We start from the raw sequence: 17,901 nt of genomic DNA, 5'->3' as shown, positions 1-17,901 counted from the left end.
GATCATTAAAATGGAATGTCAAGTTGAGAAAAATGAGCATTTTCGACGCCTCCTTCTTTTTGCTTTTAATCAAGGTTCTAAAGCCGCAAAAGCTCGGATTTCCACCTCTTTCGATCGCTTTCAAATGCTATGCGCGGAGTTTCGTTCAATACTAATGCAGAATTGAGAGCTTGGTTGGATGAATTTTTCGAGTCAAAACCGGGTGATTTCTACCAACGAAGTATTGAAAATCTTGTTGAACGTGGGGAAGAAGTTGTAAACAACAAGGAAGAATACATTATTGATTAATTAGTTGTTAATTTTTATTGAAAAATAAACTTTTGAAAAAAAACAGCGGGAACTTAGTTGCCAACCCAATAAAAAAAATTTAACCAAATCATAATTAACTTTTTTAAATAAGGAATGTATCGTCGAACAATAAATTACATTTCATAAAAGTAAATAAATGTTTCATTGTTTACAAAAAATAATGTTTTTGTTCAATAACATTTGAGATGCACTAACTTTGAAAATTTTATATTAGGATCATATGTTTTTGATCCTGCAGACTCTAAACAATTATTACAAATTATTACAAATTACATTAGTTTTACAAATTCTAGAGAGAATATAACCGCTTGCGTAATATAATTCTTCTATTATAGAGTTATATAGAGTTCTTTTCAAAATTATTTAGATAAATGAGCTTGCTTTCAGCTTCAAGGAGAATTATAGGAATCTCTTGAATCATGTAACTTATATTTGTTTTACAAAAACATTTTCTTGTCAAGGAGAAATGAGACATCAAGACACCGTCATCTTGCTCATAACTAGTATTTTCCACATTTTGTAAATATTGGGACACGCTTAAAATCTTTAAACTTTGCTTAAATTGTAGTGTGTTTGAAATAGGAAAATTTTTTTCTAATGTTAGAAAACAAATTTTCTACACAGTCCTGAGTAAATCGTCCTCCTAATACATATAAATATCCTCGATCATTAATTAGATATTTTGTAAGTTCGATGAAAGATTGTGTTGTGATCATGATACCTGCTTGCACAGATTTAAATTTTTTGTCTTTACCAATTTCTATATCTCGAAATAAATCAATAATAGACTCTAGAAACTTAATTTTTTTATTAATATGTTTTCAGATTTTTCATTTTCTGCTGTTTTTCCTAATGCCACTAATGGAGTTCACGAGGTATAATTAAAGTAAATCATTTTGAAGCTATTTCAATAAATAAAGTTGTTGTTTTATAATCATTTTTTTTGTTCTTGTCCTAAAAAATTTAATGCACTGCTAACATCTCTACTTATCATAATAGTTGCCTTATTAAACTTCATCTTATTAAAATTTGTCAATGTGATAACATTTTTGTTTATTTTTGGTGCAAGTTTTCTTGTTCATTTATTAATTCCTCTAGATGAGTAAATTGAACAATGCCTGAATACAATTTATTATAATTTTTAAAATAATCTGGCAATGTAATAATTTTTTTATGAATTAAAGTTGCTCTAAAATTTTTTATTAGATGTGGACCATCGGCAAAAAAGAATAATTTACGTTTATCATCAATTGGATGAGAGATAGAATTTTGAATATTTGCCAGCACAAATATTTGAAAAAGCTCTCCACATTGCTCGATTTACTCTCCCCCATATCCGATGTAACACATAGAGATCTATAGATTCGGCTTTTTCAATAATTTATTCTAAGATAGGTTTTAAGCGTGCATCATCAAATCCATCAGGAGTGTAATGATAGGCAACTATTTGTTTCCACCGACTGAGTATACTAAGCATAAAAACCAAACCATGCGTAGTTAAAGGTTTTTCTTCTAATATAGAAAACCAATAGAAAAACAGTAAAGAGATAGATAAAAAGCATGCATTTTAAAAGATAAGTAGAAAATTTCAATCTACACATACAAAAAATATAAAAATAAAAATTTTATACACAAAAAATAGCATAAAATTATAATTTTTGTAGTGTTTTCGAACATAGCAAATTTAATCACTCTGAGAGCGATTAATTGATCCGAATTGAATTAACCCAATCATTCGAAAACGCTATTAAGCCCGTATCAGACTACGCATTGAAAATTGAAGATTAGAGATTAAAGATTGGAATTTGACTAATCAGAACAAAAAAAAATTTCTTTATTTTGATTGGTCAAAATTTAATCTTCAATCTTCAATATGTAGTCTGATACGGGCTTTAGAATGATTTTATAAATTTACCATGACTGTTAGGAATAGTAGTATGTCCAATTAGAAAATTTGTTGATGCATCATTTTGTTCACTAGGTGGAAGACTGATTTTATCGAGCGCTAACATGCAATCCTTCTCTCTATCGTCCTGAAATTGTGATACTTTGTCTTTTAAAACTTCAAAGATGTCATCACAAATCCCTGATTGAAAATTAAGTGTTTCAAAGCATCTCCTGAGTGTACACGTTGATAGAGGAATATTTTGTGCTATGAGTTCCTTGTGCTATGATATGACCGTTTTCAGAACAACAAAATTTTAATCTAAGTGCTTTTTTAATTGTTTCTTCAGACCATTTATAAACTCCCCGTATGGGAGAATCTTTTATAAGCCATTCGATTTGGTCATTGTTGAAAACTTTCCATAGTATTTCTGAAGATTTTAACAAACTTTTTTCAATACGTAGTCTCTTTTGACTTTTTAATTTTCTTATTTGTTGCAAAAGGTTTCTTTTTGTTTTCTCAGCTTTGTAAACAACTCAGCGATTTGCAATTTTTCTTTTGCTTCTTTGAACTTTCTTTTGAGCTCTTCTATTTGTAATAAAACTGATTCCAACGTTGGAATCAGCTTGATCAGTTGATTCATTAACTAACTTGGATATTGCTGCAATGACATTAAAATTAAATTGAATAGAGCTTTCTTGAGTATTTTGCACATTGTATGTTTTATGAGGATTGAAAGAATTGAGGGTTTAAGGGTTTTTTTTATTTCTTTTTTCTTTTTAAACAGTGGGAAAGATTATTGGCACAGCATTGTACTTTAACTTTCTTTTTCCATCAATTCGAGGTTTCTCCAACATATCTTCAGCAAAATGGACCTATAAAGAAATATGATACTATTATACCATTAATTACATAATATTATAATAGAAATATCATAAATACATTGTATATTTACTTCACAAATATGTGAGTACGGAGAGGGTTTCAAATTCTTCCGGCCTATTTTCTCCATCCATAAGGTCTTCCGTTTTTTATTGGATGAAAATCGTCTTAGCGAAAAACCTTTTTCGCTATTGTTTTTGCATCCAATAACACAACCATCGTATTTTCTGCGAAGTAATAATATTTAGATCATTAATAAATGTAATGCTTGATGAGAACGTTAAAATGTCATATTTACAAATAAAATCAGATATATACAGTTTTACTTGTTTTTTCCCAAACCCAATAAGTTTAAGTCATAATGTATAATTACCTGCTTACAGTAGATAAATCTATAAACTAAACTTCTCATAAATTTTACACAAAATGTGTACAACTGTTGCTACATACAGGGTGTCTTTTGGGAGAACGCTCTACAAATTACATATGAGCGATACATAACAATGAATTCTCGCATCCTAGCAATCACATATCAATGGGTTGTGCCTGCGCGCTTATACTTATGCGAATTGGTCGATCTTTTTCCAATTGACGCCGGACACCCTGTATATATATATATATATATATATATATATATATATATATATATATATATATATAGGGCGTCAATTGCATCACCCATTGTGTGCAGGTAGAGCAGGCAAAACTGAGGAGAAAAGTCCTGTACCACTTTGCTACTTTCGTAATAATTTTCGAGAAATTAATTAAAAAAGATCGACCAATTCGCATAAGTATAAGCGCGCAGTAAAAAAAATATATATATATATATATACAGGGTTAAAGGAGCCCAGCGACAAAATGTAAAATTGACGGCACAAAAATTATCTAATAAAAATGCAACAGCAATTAAATGGTGTGGAGAGAATGGTTTGTTCATAGACATAGAAATATAAGGACCGAGCATATCATTGCGGAGGGAATCACTGCAGAACGATGCGACGAGGTAAATTGTGCCTAAATTTGATTGGCTGTTATATCGCATAAGTTCACGTCAATGATACTCGTGTTGACGGCTGTCAAATTGTCACGCGTATTTTGACAGTAAGTATTTTTACAAAAGGCGCGGACGCGATGTAAATCGGACGAAGCTTAAGGCTCCCGGTTAGATTTAGAGAACGATAGAAAAAACTGGTAATAAATATTGAGTGCTAGGAATAAAAATTAATTATTTTATAACAATAAAATCGAATGGATCCTGATATACAAATTTAAATATAAAGGGCTCTTAAACTCTTGTACTCTTATTAAGAGCCCCTTATAATCTTAATTAAAATTTGTATATCACGAATCTTTCGGTTTTATTATTTTAAGATTATTTCTGCTTCTACGCTGAGAGAATTTTCTCTTAGAATTTACTCTGAAAAATCATGATAATCTTGAAACAATATGATATGAAAAAAATTTTATGACAATTTTTCTGTTTGGTATTTATCTCTATAAAAATAATATCTATTAAAATAAAATATAAAATATGTTTGATTATTTATACTAAACTGCATAGTAATATATTAATCAAACATATTTTATATTTTAATTGTAATAGATATTATTTTTATTGAGATAAATATCAATCAGAAAAATTTTTTTATCTCATGTTTTATATCATATTAGTAGTGTAGGGGCAACTATAGTGAGACAGGAATGTCCCCCCTTTTCCCCCTTGGCGCCAGCCCCCCGCTGTGATCCCTTCTCCCCCCTGTCCCCCTGGGCAGGTACCTGAGAAAAAAAGAGTGGGGACTCGTGGACGTCCACGAGGCGATTTTTTAATTTTAAAATTTTTTTAAGAGTGGGGGGAGTCGTGGACGTGCACGAGGCAGTTTTTTTTTATTTTTTCCTGGGCTGGAAATACTCGGGCTGGAACCTGGGTCCTCTGCTTTTCTGGTCGGGGTCCTAGTGCGGTGGGCTAACTGAAATCTTACAAGAGTGAGAGTTAGATGGGGCATTTAAGCGAAGAGTAGGTCTCTCCGGCCCGGCGACCGAGCGCTCCGATTGGTTTGTCCTATAGTTGCCGGCTGTTTGATTGGTTCCGACGAGCTGGAAAAACGAGAGAGAAAATAGAGTGAGAGAGAGAGAGAAAGTCGACAAGATGTCCGAGGTGTCAGCAGCCGGTAAAATATCGGGCGCCGAAGACAGCGGAGATGTCCCATTGCATTCCCCTCCTCCTCCTCCTCCTCCTCCCCAGCCCTGTGGAAAATCGAAAAATATCGCATGACATACGGCATCTCTCGCCTTCGACCGTCCTTACGGAAGAACTTCGAACTGCAGCGAGCGTGTCGCTCGTGTCTCTCCTTCTTGCTGAAAAAAGAAAAATCGTCTAGTGCGGAATTATCAGATATCTAGGTATACAAACGAAATACAAAGCGTTCATGATCGGACATGATTGTCCCCGCTGGTCGAGTCATGCAACGCAGGTAGACGCGATGTCGTCATCGGAGAAGATACGCTATCGGAGATTGAAAGAGCTTCTCCGATAGCGTATCGTCTCCGATGACGACATCGCGTCTACCTGCGTTGCATGACTCGACCGGCGGGGACAATCATGTCCGATCATGAACGCTTCGTATTTCGTTTGTATACCTAGATATCTGATAATTCCGCACTAGACGATTTTTCTTTTTTCAGCAAGAAGGAGAGACACGGGCGACACGCTCGCTGCAGTTTGAAGTTCTTCCGTAAGGACGGTCGAAGGCGAGAGATGCCGTATGTCACGCGATATTTTTCGATTTTCCACAGGGCTGGGAGGAGAAGGCGGAGGAGGAGGAGGAGGAGGGGAATGCAATGGGACATCTCCGCTGTCTTCGGCGCCCGATATTTTACCGGCTGCTGACACCTCGGACATCTTGTCGACTTTCTCTCTCTCTCTCTCACTCTATTTTCTCTCTCGTTTTTCCAGCTCGTCGGAACCAATCAAACAGCCGGCAACTATAGGACAAACCAATCGGAGCGCTCGGTCGCCGGGCCGGAGAGACCTACTCTTCGCTTAAATGCCCCATCTAACTCTCACTCTTGTAAGATTTCAGTTAGCCTACCGCACTAGGACCCTGACAAGAAAAGCAGAGGACCCAGGTTCCAGCCCGAGTATTTCCAGCCCAGGAAAAAATAAAAAATAAAAAAAAAACTGCCTCCTGGACGTCCACGACTCCCCCCACTCTTAAAAAAATTTTAAAATTAAAAAATCGCCTCGTGGACGTCCACGAGTCCCCACTCTTTTTTTCTCAGGTACCTGCCCAGGGGGACAGGGGGGGAAGGGATCACAGCGGGGGGCAGGCGCCAAGGGGGAAAAGGGGGAACATTCCTGTCTCACTATAGTTGCCCCTATACTACTCATATTGTCTCATGATTATCATATTTTTCACGATAAATTCTAAGAGAAAATTCTCTCTATGTCATATTCATTATTTTATTTTTATTTAATATTTATTATTTATTTTTAAAATTTCTCTACGCCACTCGTACATACTGAAAAGATCACATACATAAAACGGAGCGCACATTATGTGTATAATTATTTCGGTTGCCATAGCGAAGCACGCTCGCAAACCGCTCCTCCCATTGCTTCGCCGCGGACCGGGTATCAATCGACAGTGGGAGGCATCTTCGCGCCGCGAGCTTTTCGCGGCACTTCGTTGGCTGATATTTTAAAATTAATATTTTCTTGAATATTGAGAAAATCACAAAATGGTACAGGACTTTTCTATTCAGAATAACACCCTCTACCTTCCCTTAAAAGGAAGTCCGCGAATTATCGGACACCCTATATATATATATATATATATATATATATATATATATATATACATTTAAATTAATTACACGTAATCCTGTCGCATTACTTAGAATTATACGCACATTACATGGAATTACTTAGAATTACTTGGATTTTCTAGTAATTCCGCAATACATGCACAAATTTTGAAGAGTGAGACACCCCTTGGCGCATACGGTAATAAATAAAAATCTACTGCATAAGGAAATGATATCAAAAGTAAAAGGCAGAACATTCCACTTACCATTGCCGTTAAATGAAACTTTAAAAAAGATTTGTTCTTCGACTGAACCTATTAACCTAAATCATGAATTATATATATTAGTTCGTGGTCCAACTAAAGCAAATATAATTTGAGAAAAATTAGTCGATGTAAAAAAAGTATGGATAGCTTTAATATAGTTAAAACAAAATAATCCTATATATTCAGATATCATATTACCAACATCTCCTGAAAATTTATTGCATTCCAAATTACAAAATGTTGAGTTTCAAGAACATGATTCGGAACTTTGTGATAAAACTTTTGAAGAAGATAATGAAGAAAATAAAATAATTAATACCTCTAGTAAAGAATGCAAAGCATTATTGACTCAAATGTCGCAAACAGATCAATATTATGAACAATTTACCATATATCCAATATATGAAAAAAGAATAAATGAATTTGCAACTATGCTTTATCAAATGATAAAAATTCGAGATATTCCATTGGATAATCGTAATAAAGATTTGAATATAAAATGTTTTCCTGATTTATATCCATATGATGTGAATGGACAGCATGAAGATAGAAGTGTCCGGATAACTGATTTTGAATATATCAAAATGAGGCTTATGTCGCAACACTCGCAATTTCGATTAAATATACAATATCTTTTTTATTTATTACATGATAACAATATGCGACAATTAAATAGTGGAATATTTCATAAAATGAGTGTTACCAATCCTCGTGAAAGATACACAGCTGCTACTTATTTAGAGTAATTATCTAATCAGCAGCTTGAATCCAACTTAAACACTATATTTTCAAAATTACGGAATACAGAAGAATATTGCAGAATTAGAAGTAATTTGCAATGTATGATATATAATTACGGATCCGCTACTTGGTTTCTTACTCTCAGTCCATGTGAATGGTTATGGACTGATTTGATAGAATATCTTCGAAAGGTAAATGAACCAATTGCTGATCAAAAATCTGCAAATGAACTTGTTGTTCTTGATCCTGTATCAACTTCGAGATTCGTGGATAATAAATTTAAAGCTATGCTTGAATTTATTTGTTCATCTGATATTCCAATCGGAGAGGTCACTCATTACTTTTGATGTCGTGAAATCAAGGTAGAGGTATGCAACATTTTCATTTGTTAATTTGGATAAAAGATGCTTCGATAATTGGTACATCTTTTAATGAAGATATTGCATCTTTTATCTTAAAATATGTGACTTGTAGAATGCCAAATAAAGAGTTATCACCTGAATTATATCGACGTGTAAATACACATCAACGACACAAACATAATGATTACTGCTTGCGTACTAAAAAAACTAAAATAGGTTTTTCTAAAATATGCAGATTTGGCTTTTCACAATCCATAACAGATACTTTAAAAATTAGAGACGTTGCTGTTTCAATTGCGGATAGAAGAAAGTTGAAAACAAAAACTAGGTTGTATGACTTGCCACGATCTAAAGAGGAAGTCAATATTAATGTTTATAATCCAGCTATTCTTACTGTTTGGGAAGGAAATATGGATATTCAATTTGTAGGTGAAAAATCTACATTATTGACTTGGTATACTACAAAATATATTTCTAAAGCAGAAAAAAGTAATAATACAGAAAATACATTTGAAAAGATAAATTCAACAAAATCATTGAGAAGTTGTCTTTGGAATATTGGAATGCGTATATTGAATCATAGGGAATGTGGAGCTTTTGAAGCTGCTGACACCTTGTTAGGAATACCATTATACGGTACTGATAAGGAAACAACTATAAGATTGTTAGATATAAATATAATTAGAAACAGAAAACTTAAATCTCGCAAAGAGATTGAAATATTAGATGCTAATTCTGTTGATATTTTTTGTCCTTCTCTAGTTGATACATATTATCCAAGCAGACCTCCTAAAGAACTAGAATCTGCTAATTTATATGATTATGCAAAATGGTATGATATTACAAAAACTAAACCAGTCTCTAAGACAATAAAGTATTACGTACTTAATGAATTTCTATATTTAAAGAAACGTAAACGTGGTTACCTTATCAATCATTACAGATACAATGTCCATACTCAACCTGAGCGTTACTATTTTTCATTATTATTATTATTTCAGCCTTGGAGAGATATTAGTGAATTAAAGAATAAATGTGATAGTTATGCAGAAGCATTTTTTTTTAATACAATCTAAATTAAAAGATGCTCTTCAATATCACGAAAGAATAATTGACATTCAGCAAGGTATGGATAATATCAAAGAATTAATTGAAAAAAATATCAGAAATTACAAAAGATGAAGATGAAAATGACTGTCACGAAAATTATGCATTAGAATGTGTTCCTGTCGAGGTTGAAGGAGCTATGAAAGAAGGAGCTTTAAAGATGTTGGCAATAAATATGAAATTAATGTCGATGAAATGGTAACGCAATTAAATACTGATCAGAAATGAATCTTTGATAGAATTACAGCTAGTATAACTTCTAATGATAACAGTGAAATTCTTAGGCTTTATGTAAGTGGTGAGGGAGGTACTGGAAAGAGTTTTTTGATAAAAACTATTAGATGTTGGATTAAAAAATATATTTAAAAAGATACAGCGGTAACTGCACCAACCGAGATAGCAGCTTTTAATATTGATGGACTTACTATTCATACATTGTTTCAGTTACCGGTAGAACATGATCATACTGCCAAGTATAAACAACTTTCTGATATAGACCTTAAAACTATACGGGATGAACTTAAGAATGTTGTTTTAATAATTATCGATGAAGTTTCAATGATTTCAAATATTACTTTAATGTACATACATCTTCGATTAACAGAAATATTTAATACTATGAATTGTGATAATGGATGGTTCGGTAAAAAACGTATATTTCTTTTTGGAGATTTATTGCAACTTCCACCTGTGCATGAAGATCTATCTTTTATTGAATTATCAAAACTAAAAATTGAGAAATACATTGGTGCAATGGGTTCTGCAAATTTATGGTCTTTATTCAGTTATGATGAATTACAAATTAACGTGCGACATCAATGCGTGGTACAATTGATGACGTAGAAAAAATAAAGATAATGGTATCATCAGGAACAGAGTATATTATAAAACGCTTAAGCGTCAAGTTTGAAGTAATGGATAGAGCATTTGTTATAAGAAAACAATTTCCTATATGTTTAAGTTATGGTATGACTATTCATAAAAGTCAAGGGCTTAGTTTGAAACATGCTGTTGTGGAAACTGGGAATTCTATATTTAATTGTGGACAAATATATGTCGCTCTTTCACGAGTAACTACGCTGAGTGGATTGCACCTTATAAATTTTGACCCTTCTTCTGTAAAAGCAAATGAATTAGCTATAATAGAATATAATAGATTGCGAACACGATACCGGCCAGATCTTCTAAATATTAATATTTTGAAACAACGTATCCGCAAGGTTCGCGATACAACTTGGGCAGTAACAAAGAATGTTTTGGAATGTCAAGCTGATGATGATAAGAATATTAATGATACTTTATGGGATGTAAGAGGGCTACCAAATGTCGATAATATATCTTGTTATATTAATGATTCACTTCAATATATACTTCATTCTTCTATACTTAGAAAATTATTGTTTTGTTTTGAACATACGAATATTATAAAAAAATTTACTGATTGTTATATATCAAAAAATAAAATCATTAATATAATGCCAATACGTCAATTGGCAGGTCGTCAATATCTTGAAAATATTCAGCAAGATGTTTAGTGAGTTTATTATACATCTTATTAATAATATAGATAATATAAAGAGCGTAATTGAGCATCAATTAAACATAACTTTACGATGTAAAGTATGCAATTATACAAGCACAAAAAATCTTATAAATTATATATTATTGCTCCAATTACCTAAAAATTTGAAAAAATCGTATACTCTACAAGAATTAATACAAAATAGTTTTTCACGTTGGAATAATATTGAAAAAATATGTACCAATTGTGATACTGTCTCTGTACTTGAAAAAACTGATATAATTACAACAGGAAATATTATCATCTTACAGTTATTGTTATTTAAAATTAATGACATAGAAACTATTAAAATAACAGACTTAAAAATAAAAGCTGTACCTACGGAAAAAATATCTATTGGTACGAATATATATAAAGTTATTAGTGAAATTTTTCATCAAGGTAAAAATATATTTGATGGACATTATACAAATATAGTTCGTGCTAAAGGTACCGAATGACAATTAATAAATGATTTGAAAATACAAAAGTGCAGTTGGTCTCGAAATGATAAAAATGCATACATATTTTTTGCAGAAAAAATATAAATTTTTATAAAAAACAGTTATTACAAAAAGCAGTGATATTTCTCTTAAAAAACCTTACAAAGATAAAAAATATACGCCAAGTTCATAAAAAAATCCCAATTTGTATGCAACAAAAAGTTTAATATTTCTTCAAAAAATAATTTAAATTTTGCAAAAAAATATTATTTCAATAAAAAAACAGTTATTACAAAAAGTAGTGATATCCCTCCAAAGAAACCTTACAAAAGGTAAAAAAGTACACGCCAAGTGCATAAAAAAAAGTCAATTTCTTCGCAACATTTCTAAAGAGTAACTTTTAAAAATATTTTCCCTTGAAAAATAATTTTCTCATAAAAATTAAAAAAATTTAAAATTAATTTTTCTCTATAAATTAATTAAAAAATAAAAATTCCCTAAAAAATAAAAAATAAAAACTAGATATAAAATCAATAGTTAACTAGCCAAGTGCATAGAAACAGTTCAGTTTGTAAACATTTATAATTTGAAATTGTATTTGTCATAAAATAAATCTTGCATTTGTAGAAATTTTATAGATTCTCTCGAAAAAATAAAAATACATTTTCTTTTATTAAAAAATTGCACTATTGTTCCTTCTCTCAAACATTTTGTATAATATATGTAACATTATTATATTACGGATTTGATTACAAATAGTAAATTATAAAACTATTAACTCTTGCAGTAATCGATAATTAATTTCGAATTTAAAAGTGACCCGTATCAAATTAATAGAATTGTTTTGAAACTAATCATATGTTTTACTGGAGAGGTCCAAAACAATAAGAATTAAGATTAAAAAGTGATATACAAAAAAACTTGACGTGCCCGGGTCGCATATTTCAAATCATATTTTTATTCATATATTGATAATAATTTCTGATAATCTTTTGCAAAATTTTTATTTCAGATTGGGCATCGGTCGGGCCAGCGAAAGTAACAAACCGCCGTCCCACGTCCAACCGTCACGGGACCGTAGAGCGAAGGTGCTATGCGTCCCATTGTATCAAAACCGTTGAGCGAGCATAAATATTTGTTTATATTTACGTTATACCACCGATTAAGCATACCGTACCGGAGCACGAGTCGCGCGCTCGGGAAACCGCTCCGACCGTTTCTGAATATTTCTGAGCCGCGAACGGGCTCAACCGAATTGTTTAATAAACAATTATCGCACCGACGCAACATCGCCGATCACCGAGTATAAATAAGCGCTCAACTCGGTAAAAAGACAGAATCTTCTCCGCCGCTCTGAAGTCAATACGATGCTCAGAGCATCCTGAAGAATCCGCACGCTTAAAAAGCGAGATCGAGGTTGGGAGTACTCCGCCTCTGCTGGGCTTTTCCAGACTCCCGCACGCAAAGCGTTTCCGACCGAACCTTCGATCGTCCAGTAATATTTCTAGCGGTGGGAATTTACCCGCCACCGACGGATATTCCCGTCTGCCGGACGCTCCTTTTTCCGACCGCGAACCGCTCCCGCTGATTCCCGGAGTTTCGCGACATATCTCGCGAACCGGCACAAGCCGGCCGAGACTCGCCATTGTTACGGCGACCGAAACCGCACGCCGAGGGCCGTAAGACCATCCTACGCGCCGAATTTGTCAACACATGATTCGCCAAGCCGCGAGGTACCCGCCCCTAGCGGGGACAGCACCGCGCGCCATCGCGCTATCCATCCGAGGGGTGACACTATCTATCGATCGCGAGCATCGATTCTCGCGCACCGCATTCCGATCCACCGCCTAAGCGCACCGTTCTCAGGTACATTCTAGGCGTGCATCCGAGCTCGTAGCGCATTCGACCGCACCCACGAGGTGCATACGCACACGCCGGTACACGCCGTTTGTACTACGCCATTTACAACACGCGGTATCTCGCACGGGCACCTTCCCGCACCGCTCACATACACACTCGCACATTCGCATTCACACATACACGTACCCATACATTCGCGCACGATCATACAACCATACACATTGTAAACCATCACTCTGATCATTTGAATAAAGTCAACTATTTATTTATACGAACACTCGCATTTCATACTTGCTATCCTTCCGAGCCCTGATCCCGGCCGAGGGGATGCTATCACGCAACCGCGCTCGGAAAAAACCGACCGTTACATTGGTGCCCGAACAGATCCTACCCTGTAGCAAATACACGGACTCACGGCGAGATTATGAAAGGATAGATATACAATTGTCAAAAGCGCAGTTGATAAAAATTGCAGACGAGCGAGGTGGACACGACGACCGGCACGATGGACGATATCCGGCGCCGAATGGCCGGTGACGTCGACGCTCACCCCGAGGAATACGCGACGGGCAGCACGGGGGCACCAGAATACGAAACGTTACAAAACGCGTCCATCACCAAGGTAACAAACGCACTGAAGCAAATGTGGAAATGGGGGGTACACTTTGACGGCCGCGACTCGTTTGTATTTTTAGAACAGCTGGAAGAACTAAAGGCCGGGTACGCCTTCCCAGAAAGCGCGATGCTGCTGGGACTCCTGGAATTATTACGCGGAGACGCGCTACAGTGGTACCGAAACAACAAACATCGGGGAAAATTGAGGGCGATTTGACCGCGCCTTTCGGGTACAACTTTTACCGCGACGTCATCAGGCCGCATTAAGACGAGAAATATCCGACCGCCGACAACGACCGGGTGAGAGTTTCAAAAAATGTATCGGCGACATACTGACGTTGATGCGCCGAGCCAGTGGATTCTCCTCGAAAGAAACATACGAAAGGATATACGAAAACATGCGGACAGAGATGAAACGATACGTCCGGTATAACGCAGCCGAAGGCATCGACGAATTACAAATGCGAATAACCGAACAAGAAGAAATCGAGAAACTGTGCCGACAGGAAAAAAAGGCCGAACGCACAAAAAACGCAAAGCCAAACGTCGCCACCACATATAGCAAAGAGGAATGCTGCTGGAGATGCAAGCAACGGGGACACACACGCCGAACGTGCAAACGACCTCCACGAAAATTCTGCTCGCAATGCGGACGAGACGACGTTCTCATAAAAGAGTGCCACCCCGCGCCGGGAAACGCTAAGCGGGCCGGCGGTCAAATCCAGTGCCCCGAGCTCCGCATAAAGTATGATCCGAGACCGCACACAAGAATAAAAATAGGCAGCACTCGCTTCCGGAAGCTCATAGATACTGGGGCGGAAATATCATTTATTAACGAGAAAACTGCGCAACAGCTACAACGATATGGGCACAAGATACAAGCACATGACGGAGAAATACAAATAGCAAATGGGGAGTCTGTCCCAATACCAGGAACCATCACCGTGCCCGTACGCATTGAGAGAAAAATCCTCCAACACAAGTTCGCGATACTACTGACATTAGAAAGCCCGGTACTTATGGAAGTGGACCTATGGGCACGAAAAACGATCCGGTTAAAACCATCCCGAACGAACCAACGGAGAGGCAACACACCACTATGCACGGTGTAACGTTCTGCTAATTTTAAAAACTATATTTTAGCTAGTAATTAAGTACCGCTTTTATCCCTGCAAAATACCTATAGAATAATTATGTAATCCATTTGCTTTTATTTTAATTGTTAACCAATTTCATTAATCGCTTATAATTCTAGTTCCATATAGTTATTTAGCCTAAAACCGAATATATTTTAATCCTGTTAGTAATAATAATCGATGGCGCAAGGAATTGAGAATTCCTTAGATCGACGAATCAGGAAGTATTATTTAGAACTAGCTAGCTGTACAGCAGTGACTTTCTAGAACTAACCTGCTGATTACTTTAAGAACGAACTTGCGAGCGACTTTCACACTCGATAATATCGATACTAATATCTAACTTTTAAGATTTTAATATTTAATCGTACAGACAAATATATATATAATAATTACTCTTAAATTGAGGAGTAAATGCGCCGTACTTCATGGAATCATAAAACGTATATAATAATAATTTGTTGACAATATTTATAATTATTTTATCCAAAACATCACATATAAAACTTACAATACTATATTCAATACAATTATACTTTATAAAATCATATTAATTAAAAAACAGGTTATTATATAAAGCGCGAATGCTTCCATAAAGAAATGATTTTAATAAAATTAATATGCTTTATTGTGTTACGTCTCAGCGACGCTCTTTCTCTCTCTATACCTCAGTTAGTGAGAAAAAGATTGCTCTCTACTTTTATAGGGCAACCTGCTTCCACCGGCTATACCCCAGGGACGCCGAGAGCTAGGACTAATCTAGTGGATCTAGGGGAATGATGTAGCGCGGAACTATTTGGTTACTAGGAAGTTTCACTAGGTATTTTAGGGATATGGACGCAACTAGGTATATGTAATTCGAAGGTTAATCAGGTTTAAAGAATAGACTTTTAATATTATAATAAAAGAAAGATATCGATTATGGTTGCGTTTTAGCGGCAAGTCCGCTTGTATTGCGGGTTCACCATATGCAAGGGGCTTGTTACTTAAGATATATATATATATATATATATATATATATATATATATATATATTAATTAGAAACCGTAAGAGAATTAAGATTTGAAAAGAAACATTATAATAGAAATTAAGGATAGTTAATAACAAATTGTGGACACTAAATAATAGAGAGTTAGTTAGATCGAATTAATTTATTATGAGAATTGTCTAAAGAATAAGGTCTTTTATTTAATATCAATACTTGATTATATTATGACTCTAAATTTCTGATAGAAAGGGAAGGTTTAGAAAAGAGGTCGAATGTCGCCAGGGACACCGTAATAAGCGCTCGGCAACGATGAAATTTTAGGGAGAATGTGTAATGTCGCCAGGGCACCGTAATTAGCGCTCGGCAACTAGGTTCAAGGATTGGGTTGTGTTCAGAAAATTAGATAATACATTTGATTTCAATTTAATCTCCTGTTGTCATTTCTTGTGGGAGATTTTTAAATTGATAGGAAATGCCGCCAGGGCACCTCGATCAGCGCTCGGCAACTAGGTTTAAGGGTTATATAAAGAATTCAAGAAGAAAGGAGGAAGTCGCCAGGGGCACCATAAGCGCTCGGCAACGAGGTTTAAGGATTATATTCAGAAATTAGGAAGAAAGGAGGGAGTCGCCAGGGGCACCATAAGCGCTCGGCAACGAGGTCAAAATTTAGGAAAAAGGGAGTCGCCAGGGGCACCATAAGCGCTCGGCAACGAGGTTTAAGGATTATATTCAGAATTTAGGAAGAAAGGAGGGAGTCGCCAGGGGCACCATAAGCGCTCGGCAACGAGGTCAAAATTTAGGAAAAAGGGAGTCGCCAGGGGCACCATAAACGCTCGGCAACGATGGATTTTCGGGAAAAAGAGCAAAGTGTTGCAAGTTTTAAGTCAGGTTCAAATGACAACAGTAGTATATATTTTGCATGGAATTTATAAATCTTACTTAGTATTGATATTATGGGTGTGTTTTAAATAATAGTAGGATAATAGATTAAAGTTGACTGACTGGAAACTGTCAGCCACATGCTAATGCTTGACAGAGGATTTCTTATTATTTAGAGGATGAAAAGGTAATTGAATGATATTAAGAGTTTTCAGTCAATTGAAATAAAGTTTCTAATATTTATGGAAAGACGGGGGTTTATAATAATTGTAAGTACTTACCGTGATGTGCCAGGAAAATCTTTCCTTCTGTTCAAGTCTTGGTCATACATTGTTAGGCCCTTCTCTCGTCCTTTAAGACCTCAGTCGTGGATGAAGTAGGCCGGATAAAAGTACACAGATGTATGCACAAAATTTTTTATTATTTCCTTAGTTTTACACAACTTAACACTGAATCGACAATTATATTAATCGAAATGGAATAGTGAATAGTACGCGAACAATGAACGAATAATACGGAGCGAATACTTGTACGAAATAGTAATGAATTAGTAATGAATAATGTTAGCTAAGAATAAATGATTCGAATGCTTGAAGATCTCTTAATTGAATGCAAGAGTGAATGATCCGAATGGTAGAAGACTTCTTAATTGAATGCCCCGAATTGACTGTCCGAACTGACTGCTCCGATTTTACTGCCCCGAGGGTTCGAAATCGTCGGCTTATATACTGTCGAAACAAAGGGTCTTCGGGCCGTGTGTAGCACACGCGTCGCGCTCTGGAATGTTCTTAGAATGATTCAGTGAAGGACTTCTGAGAAGAAAGATTTTTAACAATAATTCTTCTGAGAATTGTCGATCGATATGTTTATCTGACTATTGAGTTTCGGCGCTCGTGGTCGTAGCCGTCGCGTGTCCGTTCGACTTATCGCTCGCAATATCAGGTTTCACTGATATGAGGCCTCTTATGCGCGTTCTCTTCTTAAGCTTAATTAATATTTTATAACATAAAATCCTTAATAATATGGTTAATATTTATGCTTACTAATTTATGGAATCATTTG

At 35.2% G+C, this 17,901-nt stretch overlaps 1 protein-coding gene across 1 annotated transcript; it reads left to right on the top strand.

Moving 5' to 3' along the window:
* Nucleotides 1-13,189: 13,189 nt before the first annotated feature.
* Nucleotides 13,190-15,363, top strand: LOC126854572 (uncharacterized). The gene is made up of 3 exons (XM_050601459.1): nt 13,190-13,226; nt 13,696-13,842; nt 13,916-15,363. Exon 3 carries the CDS (start codon nt 14,177-14,179, stop codon nt 14,945-14,947), a length of 771 nt encoding a protein of 256 aa, XP_050457416.1. The 5' UTR covers nt 13,190-13,226; nt 13,696-13,842; nt 13,916-14,176; the 3' UTR covers nt 14,948-15,363.
* The last annotated feature ends 2,538 nt before the right edge of the window (nt 15,364-17,901 follow it).

Source organism: Cataglyphis hispanica, chromosome 1 (genome assembly GCF_021464435.1).
Source record: "Cataglyphis hispanica isolate Lineage 1 chromosome 1, ULB_Chis1_1.0, whole genome shotgun sequence".
Classification (NCBI taxonomy): domain Eukaryota; kingdom Metazoa; phylum Arthropoda; class Insecta; order Hymenoptera; family Formicidae; genus Cataglyphis; species Cataglyphis hispanica.
This window is presented reverse-complemented; position numbering and strand designations above follow the sequence as displayed.